The 13,177-nt window shown below is 49.0% G+C and overlaps 1 protein-coding gene across 2 annotated transcripts in view; it reads left to right on the top strand.

The window, feature by feature from the left end:
* The window catches only part of ENOSF1 (enolase superfamily member 1), a 31,749-nt gene extending 18,967 nt beyond the window's left edge, over positions 1-12,782 (top strand). Inside the window, exons 6-16 of one of the 2 annotated variants that reach the window (XM_012652122.1) lie at positions 121-193; positions 305-343; positions 798-880; positions 2,558-2,592; positions 3,270-3,357; positions 4,786-4,920; positions 8,451-8,492; positions 9,291-9,420; positions 9,708-9,807; positions 11,629-11,710; positions 12,342-12,782. In XM_012652122.1, coding sequence (XP_012507576.1) covers positions 121-193; positions 305-343; positions 798-880; positions 2,558-2,592; positions 3,270-3,357; positions 4,786-4,920; positions 8,451-8,492; positions 9,291-9,420; positions 9,708-9,807; positions 11,629-11,710; positions 12,342-12,443 — 909 coding nt within the window. In that variant the 3' untranslated portion in view covers positions 12,444-12,782. Of the gene's footprint in view, positions 1-120; positions 194-304; positions 344-797; positions 881-2,557; positions 2,593-3,269; positions 3,358-4,785; positions 4,921-8,450; positions 8,493-9,290; positions 9,421-9,707; positions 9,808-9,844; positions 10,213-11,628; positions 11,711-12,341 lie in introns of those variants that run through there. The other variant, XM_012652124.1, reaches the window with a different exon arrangement.
* Positions 12,783-13,177: the final 395 nt, after the last annotated feature.

Raw genomic sequence — 13,177 nt, forward strand, 5'->3', positions numbered from 1 at the left:
CACAGTCCCAAAGGCCCCTCCAGGAAAGGGTGAGCCCCATGTAGCAGGGTCAGCAGCTTCTCAGAAACATAATCAGCCTCTGAACTGACTGAGGACTTTCCCCTCCCGTCGCACTGCCAGGACCCCAGGACGCTGGTATCCTGCATAGATTTCCGGTACCTCACCGACGTCCTAACTGAGGAGGATGCGTGCGGTGAGTTGTGCTTAAGCGACGGAACTGGGAGCTTTCTGGTCTGTCCTGCTGTGTGCACATAGTAATGGCGGGCTTTGTTGTCTAAAGGGTGATGCTTTTTATCTTTTCCAGAAATACTGCAGAAAGGTCAAGTTGGTAAAAAAGAAAGAGGTGGGTTGTGAGAAAATGTTCTTCCTCGTTTTGCTAACATCATCCACGTTTGAGTGTCCCTGTCCTGGGGGGTGCACATTGTCCTCCCCAATGCCCTGTGCCGGGCAGCCGGGGCCCTCAGACAGACATTCGGGTTGTAGGACGAAGTGTCCTGGGTGTGACGTCTGACTGCAGAGTTTGCTTCAGCCACTGCGACAGGAAGTTTGGCTTTAGGGTTACGCTGTAGGATCCAGGAGGGCCCTAGGGGAGCGGGACAGTCGAGAGGGTGTCCTAGTCACCCGGGTTTGACAACCTCAGAATTTCCATGACTGTGAGTGTGGTCGGGGCTGGGCTGGCGGCTGGGCGCATGTCAGGAGAACAGCTGGGTTCTCCGGGCAGCAGCTTAGCTGCAGGCAGTTCTAATCCCGAAGGTCCCCGGAAAGTGCAAGTGTCGACGAGTGTTGTGTTTTCACAGAGGAGCACATGCTGACACGCGGCTACCCTGCCTACACGACGTCGTGTGCCTGGCTGGGGTACTCAGACGACACGCTGAAGCAGGTGGGCATTTGGACCTGGTTTTGTGGAGAGGCTGAATATGGAGAAGACAGTTTTCCCTTCTGTACTCACGGCACTACTCTACTCTCAGCACTTCACTGATGACACCAGATACGTGTGGTTTTTTCCCACACAGCTAATTCTCCAATTTTCTGTGGACACCACCTGGGTGTCCTGTTGTTCTCAATTCTGACACTGTCTGCCTGGAGCTAGCATCAGAACCCACAGGTTAGGGGCTCAGTCCCCCAGGACTGCTCCTTGTCAGGCACCAGTCGCAAGGCGGTGACCTGTGCTTCTGACCAAGCGGCTGTAGACTGGAGGTCCCCACACCCCCTCCTTGGAGTTCAGTCATTGGCTAGCGTAGCTCACAGACCTCAGGGAAACACTTTACGTGTGTTTACCCGTTTGTTATAAAGGATACAACTTAGGAACAGCCGAATAGAAGAGACGTAGGGCGATGCATGGGGAGGGGTGCGGAGCTTTCACATCCCCTCCAGGTACGCCGCCCTCCCAGCACCCTCCACGTGCTCACCAGCCCCGAAGCCTTGGGTTGTTATGGGTGCTTCCTGATGTAGGCACAGCTGATTAAATCATGGCTACTCGTGGTCAGCTCAGCCTTCGCCCCCTCTCCCCTTCCCACCGGAGGTCTGGGGATGGAGCTAAAATTTCCAACCTGCAGTCATGGCTTGGTCTTTCTGGTGACCAGCCCCCATCTTGAAGCCACCGAGGGGCCTTCAGGAGGGTCATCTCATTCTCGTACAAAAGACACTGATCACTCAGGAGATGCCAAGGGTTTTAGGGGCTGTGTGCCAGGAAATGGGGTGGGGGGCAGAGACCAAATATAGATTTCTTCTTATGTCACGCAGGCTTTAATGTTCTCTTGTTAGCCTTTTTAAATCATTCTGGATCCAAGGCCTCATTCTGAAAGTGCTTCTACACGAGCAAAAGCAAAGCTGTTCACCTTGTAGACACGGGAGCTCTGTGACTTAGTCCCACCTTGGGCTCTGGAAGGTGACAGCCTAGGATTTGACTCCCAGCCAGAGCCAGCTGAGTAACATTGTGCAAGTCACTTAACCGTGTCGAGCCTCAGTTTCCTCACTGCGAAATGGGGAAGTAATTCCTATCTTCTGAGGTAGTTTTAAGGATTCAGATAAACGCTGTAAGTTACACGATGCTCAGAGCACCATGGCGGGCATAGGGCATGCAGTCAGCACACGGCTGATCTCTTCCTCCCCATGCTGCACTCACCTGGAGCTCAGAAAGCAGGAGAGGGGGAGAGAGAGGAAGAGGGGAGATGGGAGGAGAGAGAGGGAGGGGGAGGGGAGAGAAAGGCTGGCTTCCGCTTGTTACTCTTACATCCATTAGTTCTACAGGAACCACAGAATATTCTAGCTTTAAAAAGAGGGATATTAATGCTACATTCCCCTTCCAGGAATGTTGTGACAATTAAAGAAATGGTTCCCACAGAGATGAGGAAAGAAAGTCACCCTATAAGTAGAAAGAGTTATGTTCTATTAGCCAAGCTATTTCTGCTCTTAATTTCAACAACATGTAGTTGTTGCTGTGGTTTATGCTTCGACCATAATGGTTGTGAAACTCAGATCAGAAGCAACTGACATCTTGGTCAGACCATGGGGAGCTGTCTTGTGTGTGACGTTGGGTGTGCTCCTCTCCCCGCAGCTCTGCAAGGAAGCGCTGAGGGATGGCTGGACCAGGTAAGTCACCTGTGTGATAGTGGCCTTGGCTTTCCCTGTTAGCAGCACAACAGACTCAGTGGACGAGAGGCAGGGGGCAAAACAGATTAAAGAGCTCTCCGCGAGTGGCCAGAGGTGGTGTCACAGAGGCTCAAGCTGCATGCACCCTACTGCTCCTTAGCTGTGTGACCAAGTCACTTTCCCTCCCCAGCCTCAGGCCCCTGCACCATGGGAAACAGACCATTCCTGTGGCCTTCCTCGCATACAGCCTCTCTGTAAAGGGCTAGGCAAATGTAGGCACTTTATCAACTAGGCTGTCGGGGGTGGGTGGCTCACTTGGTACCCTTATCAGCCCCAGTTCCCTCTTCAATTCTGACTGTGGCTTTTTTGTACTTAATTCCTTTTCGTGGCACGGCAAAAACTCAGTTAATTGCATTACAGATCTCACTACTGTCTCTAGTTCCTGCAAGTTGGCAGGTGGTTGAGAGTCACTGCCCCGACACTGAGGAAAGAGATAAGGTTCACAGGTTTATTTTCCAGTGACTTGTCTGAAGATTGAGAAAAAGAGCAAGAAGTCACTAGGAAGAAGAAGACACAGTCACGTGTCTGTGATTAGAGACGGCCACTTGTGCAGAAAATCCAGGTGTGCGCCAAGGCAGGGCACGGAGCTAAACTACCAAAACAAACGTATTTCACAGGTTTAAAGTGAAGGTTGGCGCTGACGTGCAGGACGACATGCGGAGATGCCGACTCATCAGAGACATGATTGGACCAGAGAAAACTTTGGTAAATATCCTCCCACACCACTGAGAAATATTCCAGAAGCCTCTGTCCAGGCCCAAAATACAGCTCCTTTCAAGCATGGGTTAAAGAACATTGGGATTTTTAAAACTTATTGTCAGAGGAAGTACAGCTCTATGTTCTTGCAGTAGGCAAACTCTTAAAAAAAAGAAAAACTGAGGGGACTAATAGTTTCAAATTTTTTAATTCTGCAGAAGTAGTTAAATAAGACTAGGGTTAGGGATCAGCCCTTCTCGCTAACTTGGGTGCACCTGAGCAAACTGGCCTCCCATTGGGGTCCTGGCATGTCAATCATTTCATCTCCCCTCCCAGCTCAGGTGGGCGGGTGTCAGGGAGCCGCCGCTGAAGACATGTGGGACTCTGGCTGAGAGACACGTGAGGATCAGTCTTTCCTGACTTTGTATTTTTACAGAACAGTTCTTATTATGTGTAAAATATTTTCATAAATCACAACAAGATATTTTTATGAAGTTTTAGAGGCTTGTTTTCATAAATTAAAATAGAAGTTTGGGGTCCTTGACCTAGGATCAGAAGTTCCATTATTTATACATGAATAATGCTGCTTTTGTTTTATGAAGTCATCCTCATCCAAATAATTTATGATAAAAACCTATCCTGAATATACTGCTCTCTTACCACCTAGCACATTCTGTGGAGATTTCCGCCTCTTTGTCTGTCTGATCCAAATGTGATAATGTCGGCGGTGGGGGGGCTGTCTCTTAAGCCAGCACAGCCAGAACCTGGCGTCTAGGAGGGATAGCAGCATCCAGAGAGCCAGGGCCTGGGACAAGAGAGGACTGGACTCGAACTCACTGTTGACTTGTTCTTGAGCAAGTTATTTAACTTCTCTGCATGTCAGTTTTCTCATTTGTAAATGGGTTAATATGAACTACCTCCCGGAGTTGTTATAAATATCAAATGGGGCAAAATTCATAAGGTACTCAGCGGAGCGGGTGCTTCGTTAATGGTAGAGTTTGGGTAACTTACTGTGCCAGACACATAGTGGGCAGTAGTCAATAAATGACTGTTAAACAAACTTAGGGTTGACTGTGCATAACGATTCAGCATGTGATAAAAAACAGTTCCTACAAACAGAACCAACACTGCAAACATGTGTTTGGGTGACATCTAAAGGCAGATGGGGCCAGAGCCCCAGGGCCAGCGAGCACTTCTCGGGTGCCCAGGGCACTTCTGCACATTCCAGCAGCTCTGCAAACAATTCACATCTCCTCCAAAAGACAATATCCGTAGCCGAAGTCCCAGGCTGCTCTTTGTCTCCTTTTGTTCGCGCTGCCTGTGGGGTCTCAGCAGAGGAAATGTTAGGGAAGCCTTACTCAGCAGTGGGTGGCACTGAGTGACAGCACCTTCTCCCTGGGAGCCACGTACCTCACCATGAAGGGTCTCTCCTTGCAGATGATGGATGCCAACCAACGCTGGGATGTGCCCGAGGCAGTGGAGTGGATGTCCAAGCTGGCCGAGTTCAAGCCGTTGTGGATTGAGGAGCCAACCTCTCCCGATGACATTCTGGGGCATGCTGCCATTTCCAAGGTAGAAAAATTGCTGCCTTTTTTGGTTTAGTTTTCCAGAGTGTTGGTGACAGATCCTGAAATGTTTTTGCTTGTTCCCTTTTACATTTCCTGATGAAATAGCTGAAATAATTGTAATGTGTGGGTGGCTCATACCTGTAATCGTAGCACTCCGGGAGGCTGAGGCAGGAGGATTGCCTGAGCTCAGGAGTTTGAGAGCAGCCTGAGCAAGAGCGAGACTCTGTCTCTACCAAAAATAGGAAAAACAAATTAGCCAGGCGTGGTGGCGCATGCTTGCAGTCCCAGCTAGTGGGGGGCTGAGGTGGGAGGATCGCTTGAGCCCAGGAGTTTGAGGTTGCAGTGAGCTACGATGATGCTACTGCATTCTACCCTGGGTGACAAAGCAAGACTCTGTCTTAAAAAAAAAAAAAAAAAATTGTAATGTGTGATAAATGTGGGAGTTACAGACCTGGCGTTCTTTTATCTGCTTCAGCTTATCCATCGCCTTTACTCTTTGTTTTAGAGAAAGTAAGCTGCCAAAAGTTGAAAGGTTACTAGCAATTGGAAGGTTAATAGATACAGTTCCCTTACTTTGTATAATATAGAAATCATGTGACTGATACTAAAATACTTCATTTACCCAGAATGAAATGAAGAATGTAGATTTCTCTGGATGACTCAGAAGAAAAAGTTTGCTTAACTAACGTCAAGGTCAGGCCTCCCGAAGACAGGCAGCCTGTCTGTTTCCCGAGAGCCCTGGAGACAGCGCGCTGTAATCAGGGCTGTCTCTCCCTCCCTCTGGTTTAAAAAGAACCTGATATGTCAGAACATCTGAGAAACATTCAGCGTCTCAGGGGCAGACTCCCATTACTCCGGTTTACAGCGCTGACCCACAAGGCCAGAATGCCAGTTGGGTAATTTATAAAGAGAACTATCACTACTAAATTTTTTATCCTCTGACCAGAGCAAGCTCCATGAGAAGCCGTAGAAAGCCAGAGGCTGCTGGACGAGTGAGACATCAGGACAGGGATGGGTTATGGGACTTGAATATGCGATGGCATCAGACTGTGATGGCTGAAACGTCCATCTTTAAGCTCTTTACACCTGGTTCTGGCCCCAGACGTGTTGAGTCTTAAAGCCTCATCCTTCCCCCGTGGGCACAGGCCTGGCCAACATTTGCCTCTGAAGCACCTTTTGCATTTTCATGAAATAACCCTTCTCCTCTACACGCTACCTGGGTTGGGGCGGTCACGCGCTGCATAACGACGTTCGGTCAGTGAAGGACTGAGTTGTACACCAGTGTCCCATAAGATTATAATGGAGCGGAAAAATTCCTGTCTCCTAGTGACGCCATAGCCGTTGTAATGTCACAGTGCAATGCATTACCTTTTCTATGTTTAAATATGTTTAGATACACAAATACTTACCATGTGTTACGATCGCCTACAGTACTCGGTACCATGACACCCCGTACGTGTGCAGCCTGGGAGCAGTAGGCTGCACCGTACGGCCCGGGCGTGCGGCAGACTGGGTTTGTGTGAGTGCACTGTGATGTCTGCACGACAAAATCCCCTAGCGACGTACCCCCATCGTCAATAGACGCATGACTATCTATTCATCCGACATATAGCCAAGCCCTGCCTGCCTGGGAACACTTTTTTTCCTGAAGTGCCTTTGCATAACTGTACTCTCCTCCATCATGTGTTGATCTTAAAAACTTACCTCTGATGGCGGAGTCTTAGTTCCAGGTTCTAGGAGGGACATCTGCGTAAACTCGTGGGTCCTACTCGGGTGTGAGGTCGGGGGCTCAGAGGCCAGGTCTCTGTTTCTGTCAGCAAATCAGCACACGATCTACCCTGTGTCAGACACTCTACCAAAGCCGGCGTAAGGAACGTCCTCCTCTCCACTTCACAGCCGCGCCAGGCGCCAAGTGGCGAGCGTGGTGGGAAGAAGTCCATGGAGGGGAACAGTGTGGGCTGGCATGGGGTCGGCCCGTGGTGGGAGCCCAGAGCTGACGCTGAAGGAAAGCTGAGCCACAGGTGAGGGAGGTGACAGGAACCATGAGCACCCACAGCCTTCTTTGTTTAAACAGAACTCAACCCTTCTGATGGTGGACAAGACTTTCTACCTTGAGTGAGCCCCACTTGCCTTTTCTCCCTGGGGTCCTTGCAGGGTGGCTGCACCCTGCTGAATGCCAGCAGGCTCCCAAGTAGACCGGACCTCTGTCCACCAGGAGAGTCTCCTCAGAAGCTCTTCCAGGCTTTAGCCCTCCCAGGTTTTGCTTACGTGGGGGAGGCCGTCCCCCCAGCAGGCATCTGAGGAAGGGAGGCCGCTGCAGAGACGGCAGGGCCAGTGGAGATGCCCGAGAGAATGCAGGTGCACGCCAAGGTGTCGGGAAGGCTGGCACAGGGGCCGGAGTGTGGGGCCCATAGGCTCCGAGGGGGCGCCTGAACAGAGTGAGCCCCGGCAGGTTCTCTCCTGAGGGAATGGCGTGGCAACGGCTGGGATTTCAGAAGATTTGATCATAGCAACGTGTAGTGGGGAATGAGGAACGGGAGGGAAGAAACTGAGGCTGTGGGAGCCAGGAAGCTTTCCCAGTCATCTGGGGCAGATGGAGGGAGAAGGCAGCTCGAATGGAGCAGATTCCGGAAATACTGAAAAGGAAGAACAAAATTTGTACCTAGTCAGTGCCAGAAAGCTATAAGCTTTGAAATGGTGGAGTGAATAAGTCAAATGGCCCTTCCTCCACCCCTCCTCCTTTTCTCCCTCTCTCTCCTGAGATAAAGCACCAAGGGTACTTAAATATCAGCGTGAGAAGGTGCCTTGGAGATCATCTGCTCAAACTGAGACCTGCGGATGAGGAGGTCGAGGCTCTGGGTGGCACGTGTGTGACTTGCCCGAAAAGATGCCTGAGGAGAGTAACTGCGGAGTCACAGTCCCAGCAGAGGCTGGAGGGGGTGGCTAGACCAGGTGGCAGTGAGGTGGCTTCCAGGGCTGGGTGAGAGGACAGAGAGCAGCAGAGCTGTGCCCAGGTGGCGAGTCCAGCACCCCACCAGGTGAGGCGCTCTCCAGGTGGGCCGTGGTCTCAGCGGGACCTGCAGAGTAGGATCTGAAGCCACCCGCTGAGCTGGAAGGGAGAGGGTTTTGGAATTGACAAAGATAAGAAGGCGTTCCAGAATAGCCACTGAAGGAGGTTTATCTGGGAGACAAGGGAATAAAGGGAGTGGTGGCCCACAGGAAGGAGGCCTGGGCAGGGGAGGGCCACTCACGTTGGGAGGGACCCAGACGGAGCATAGGCCATGACACTGTAGATCCGCAGAGCCATGCCCAGGACGGGGCTGGTGGCGGCGTCTGAGCAGCGCTTGCCTTTTCCTGTGGATACACACAGCCCTCCCGCACTCACACACGTCTCCCCTGATGTCCTTCTGCCAGTCTTCAAACTTCACATGGCTCAACAGCAGGGACGTTTCCTTCTTCAGCTATAAATGTTAAACGTTAGGAGTCGTAGTTCAAAACTGAGGAAGATGACGCCAGGCTGCTTCTATTTTGTAGGCATTGGTCCCGCTAGGAATCGGCGTTGCCACAGGAGAGCAGGTAAGTGATGTCTCCTTGGGGTCGGTACGTGCTGGCCACAGACTGAGGACACTGTCATACATTAGGCTCCATCACCCGAGTTGGGAAGTTTTTATCATCTTAGAAAATGGGTCATTTTACAGCACTTCATTAGAGTCTGGAGTCAGATGTAGTCAAAAGTCTGTGGCTTCTTTTCCAGTTCATATGACTAAGGTCATGTATCTTTTTCAAAGTGTCTAATCAAAATTGACAAGGCAGCAATTTAAAGTTGCTATCACGGGGGCAGAAGATGGTTGTAAGAAAGCCAGCTTTCAAATTGAATATACACGATTGTGTTCACTTTTTGTGCTTATAAACTAGCACAAGAGCTGCCAAAACCTGCTGCAGTCAGCCCACGAGCAGAGCAGCGTGAGGGACAGATTGTTTTCCCTGCAAAAGGAGCAGCACTACGGTGCCATGGTTCCGTTTTGTCATCTGACAGCCACCTGCTTATCGCTGTCACTGTATTTCATCCTGATGCTCCACTTCATGTCCCTCTTGCCTATGGATGTGACAGTTATTCCTTAATAAATGGCCAGCTGGTGTGACTTTACCTGACTCGCATGGTGGCATGAGCGGATTTGTAGAAAAGTGAGCACAGGGTCCCCGCCCGCACCAGCAGGGCTCGCCTCATGCCCAGAGAGAACGAAGAAGAGACACAGTCTAGGCTTCCCGAAGGCCACCGAGAATAATGAGTGCCGTGGAATTGCTGCACCGCCAGGGTTAGAGAGCCTAAAGGCCACGGCTGACGACTCTGTTTATTTTTAATTCTATTTCTAGTGCCACAATAGAGTGATATTTAAGCAACTCCTACAGGCGAACGCCCTGCAGTTCCTCCAGATTGACAGCTGCAGACTGGGAAGTGTCAATGAAAACCTCTCAGTATTACTGATGGCCAAAAAGTTTGAAAGTAAGGGCGCCACAGAGCTGCAGACCAGACCTCCCTTTCTCCGCCCATCGGACAGGCGCCCGTGGCTCCCTCGATGGTCTTTGCAATTCACACGAGTCTGCAGTTGCCATTTTGATTTTTTTCTAACTCTCATTTAGCCTTAATCAGGGAATATTTGATGATCTTTCACCCTAAATATTAACATGTGATTTAATCACCCGTGGGCAATAAGAAAAACGAGAAGGTTCTTTCACCCCTTCCTGTCTTTGCCCTACTCTTGGCATTAAATAGAAATGCCTTCCTTTTAGTTCCTGTTTGCCCCCACGCTGGTGGCGTTGGCCTCTGTGAACTGGTCCAGCACCTGATTATATTTGACTACATATGCGTCTCTGCAAGCCTGGAAAACAGGTCAGTAATGTGGCATTACTACTTTCTGCTTCAATAGGGTCCCTCAGTCCAGGCCAGATCTCTCAGAATTCTGCTTTCGTGACCAGAAGCACCAAGAACTCTATCTGCTGGCATGTCCTATAACGCACAGGTCAAATTGGTTTGGTTTCCACTTCTCCACATGGGGCTGTGACAACAGAGGCACACCAGCAAATAGTCACCCTTCCTTCTAGAAGGGTAGGTTCCTGGTGGCTGTTTTGTAAGCACATGGAAGGCGAGGTTTGCAACCAGGCTCTCCCTCCACCAGCTCCTTTTTCATCGTGTCTATTCTCCCCTTCTGTGCAGTCAGTCTCCTTTTCCTGACACTGGAGTAGTCCGTGGTCCGGCGCATCTTTTAGTTTCACATTCTCAGCATGGCCCAGGGGGGCTTTACGTGAGGACAGTCTCCTTCTGTTCATCTGCACACGTGTGGCTTTGCTGTTATGCTGTTCCTGTCTCCTGGGATTAACTGTACTGCAGGAAGATCACACGAGTGTGCAGGGAAGGCAGGAGATGCATGGGAAAGGGAACAGCAAATTCAGGCCTGTGAGAGAGAAATGGGACCCGTCACGGCGCACAGGGGGTTTCATTTTAAGTTTCTTTCTTCAGCTGGCTATGAGTAGACAGCTGCTGCCTCTTAATATGCCCGAACTATTTTATACTGTAAAAAAAAAATTAGATTGAAAGAAGGAAACCTGGGCCCGCTCAGTCCTGATGCTGCCACTGGTTACATGATCTCATTCATCTGGGAAAGGTTGGGACTGGATTATTTTTTCCCTTCCAATTAATAATCTGATTCTGTAATGAAGAAAATTACCACTCCGAGGTTATCCTGCTTTTACACCCCTCTCATTTCAGTTCCTGCCTTCAGGACTAAAGGGAGCTTCCACCAACCTTGAAAAGTCCTACAGTTCCTAAGGGATGAGACAGGGTCACCACCGCGCCTTAGCGCACCATGACACCCAGAGCGGGTGCTGGTGCCTGGTGCCGGCTTCACTGCTGGGGAGTGCCCCTGTGCAAGGAAAGGCAGCACCAGGTCCCGACAGCACGTGCTGTCACAGCTCAGCACTCTGCTTTGCCCTTCTCTGCATAGAACGCCGGTTCCCTGTTGATCTTTCAAGGCCCAGCTCTCCTCTCCCTTGTGGCTGGGACTTCATCCCTACCTGTTCTGTGATAGATCAGAGCGCACATCCCAATTGATGCCTTAGTGCCCGCGTCCACTGAAACCAGGAGGGCCTCTCCTGCCATTCCTCCGTGTGTCGTGAGTGCCGAGCACACAGCCTGCCTGTCTCAGCTGGCCATTAACAGATGCTGAAGTCAGGCAGCAGTTAGGTCACTTGCCTCAGGCCTCTAAACTAGAAAGTGGCTGATGCAGAACTTGAACATAGATTGATCCAATTCTAAAATTTGTGCTCTTCATCTCAATCATTTGTATAGCTGGAAGGAACCTCATCTGGTGATTTTGACCTATTTATCTAACTTTTGGCCAAAGACACCCAAATAATCCCAGATATTTGTGGAGTCTGAATTGATGCTTTTAAAGGGCGTCACAAAACCTTCAGAGTTAAAAGGGCTTTCATGGTTCATCTAATCTAAGCCCCAACCCCACGTTGCTGTAGTTCACAGATGAAGAGCACCTAAGGCAGCGGGTCCGGGATCTGGCCAGAAACACACACACGGTAGCAGAGCCAAGACTGGACCAAGTCCATTTCTCACGTGGTCTTCCCCCCTTCTGCGTGAACAGCACCACAGGAGTGACCCCAATTCAGGCATTATCACCCCAATCCGACTCTTTCCTCCTAGGATGTGTGAGTACGTCGACCACCTGCACGAACATTTCAAGTACCCTGTGAGGATCCGGCAGGCTTCCTACATGCCTCCAATGGTGAGACTGGCCTCAGGGGGCCCCGCGGACGAGACACTGCCAGCCACTGCTGTGCCCATTCTCATGAACCAGACTACGGAGCACAGAGCTTTGTTTCACTCCTTAAGAGTTTATTTTCCAGTATCTAGAAACAAATGGCTCTTTTCAATATCAAAATTCTAAGGCATGAAGGTCAGGGCTAGGAGGTCACATTGCCTCTGACAAGGCTTCTTAATGCAAGCCTTTCCTCACGAGCGAGACCTTACAACATGCACTCCTTGTGCAAAAAAAAAAAAAAAACCCCAACCCTGGTACTGTCTAGCAAGTCAGTGAATACAAGGCTTGACTACAATCATGTTAATGGGGCCACTACCCCGATCATGTTCAAGAGATCGGAGCTCATTTTCACCAACAAAGGTTGCCCTATTATCAAAGGAAGCTGGATGAGTTTAGATAACGAAGCCTGGCAAGCAGCCAATAAAGTATGCCCCCTCTACCCCGTTTCAAACAACCTGGAAACTTACTTTTAAAATATTAATCCAGTTGCCTCTGGCTTAGATTTAAAGGCATCTCTTAGAGCAGCAGAAATACATAACTACATGGTTTTGTTCCAGGTGGTTATTAGCACTACTTAATTTTTTGTCTTTGATAGGATGCTGGCTATTCAACAGAAATGAAGGAGGAATCTGTAAAGAAACACCAGTATCCAGATGGTGAAGTTTGGAAGAAGCTTCTTGCTGCTCAGAAAAATTAAGTGTTCAGTGCTAACATCTTTTTCTAAGTGAAAAGGCTTGGGTATGGTTTTACAAAAATGGAAGAAAAAAATATCCTACCAATCGAGTTCAGCTGAAAGCCCTATTAGCCTCAGGTCTCAGTTCAGTAATCATTATTACTTGATTCTTTTAGCAAATCAATACATCGTCTCCTATTTAATCCTTAAACAAATTTAGATTTAACTAACCCAAAGCTCAGGAAAATGTTCTTACAAAATTACTGTCAAGTCCTGGTACCCAGATATTAAACTGTACTTTGAAAATAAGCAACATGTTGCATAATTTGTTGGAACAATTCCTTATTCTATTTAATACTTGTCATAAATTAGCAGAATAAAAATAGTTCTGCAGCACCATGGGCTATCCAGTATGTAACAAAGGAAGGGAAAAAGACTTCACTAATTAACACTGAAGTGGTTTAGCATCGTCTTTTGCTCAGTTTAAGCATATTAGAGAATTCACACCATACTGATGCTAAAAAGGGCAAAATGTTATTTCATAGACTCTTTTATAACCCTTTAAAAATTATCCTTAACGGTCATTATGTTTTAGTGATAAAATGTAGCTAGAATGAGATAAGTCATAGAAAAATAGAGCAAAATGTAGTATAGTCAGCATTTCTAAAACATATCCAAACCAGAATACACCACGTTTACTTAGAAGCGTCCGGTTAAATCTATTTTAGGGAGGAACTGAGCAGATAAATGGCAATACA

Source organism: Propithecus coquereli, unplaced genomic scaffold, assembly GCF_000956105.1.
Source record: "Propithecus coquereli isolate 6110/MARCELLA unplaced genomic scaffold, Pcoq_1.0 Scaffold38, whole genome shotgun sequence".
NCBI classification, from domain to species: domain Eukaryota; kingdom Metazoa; phylum Chordata; class Mammalia; order Primates; family Indriidae; genus Propithecus; species Propithecus coquereli.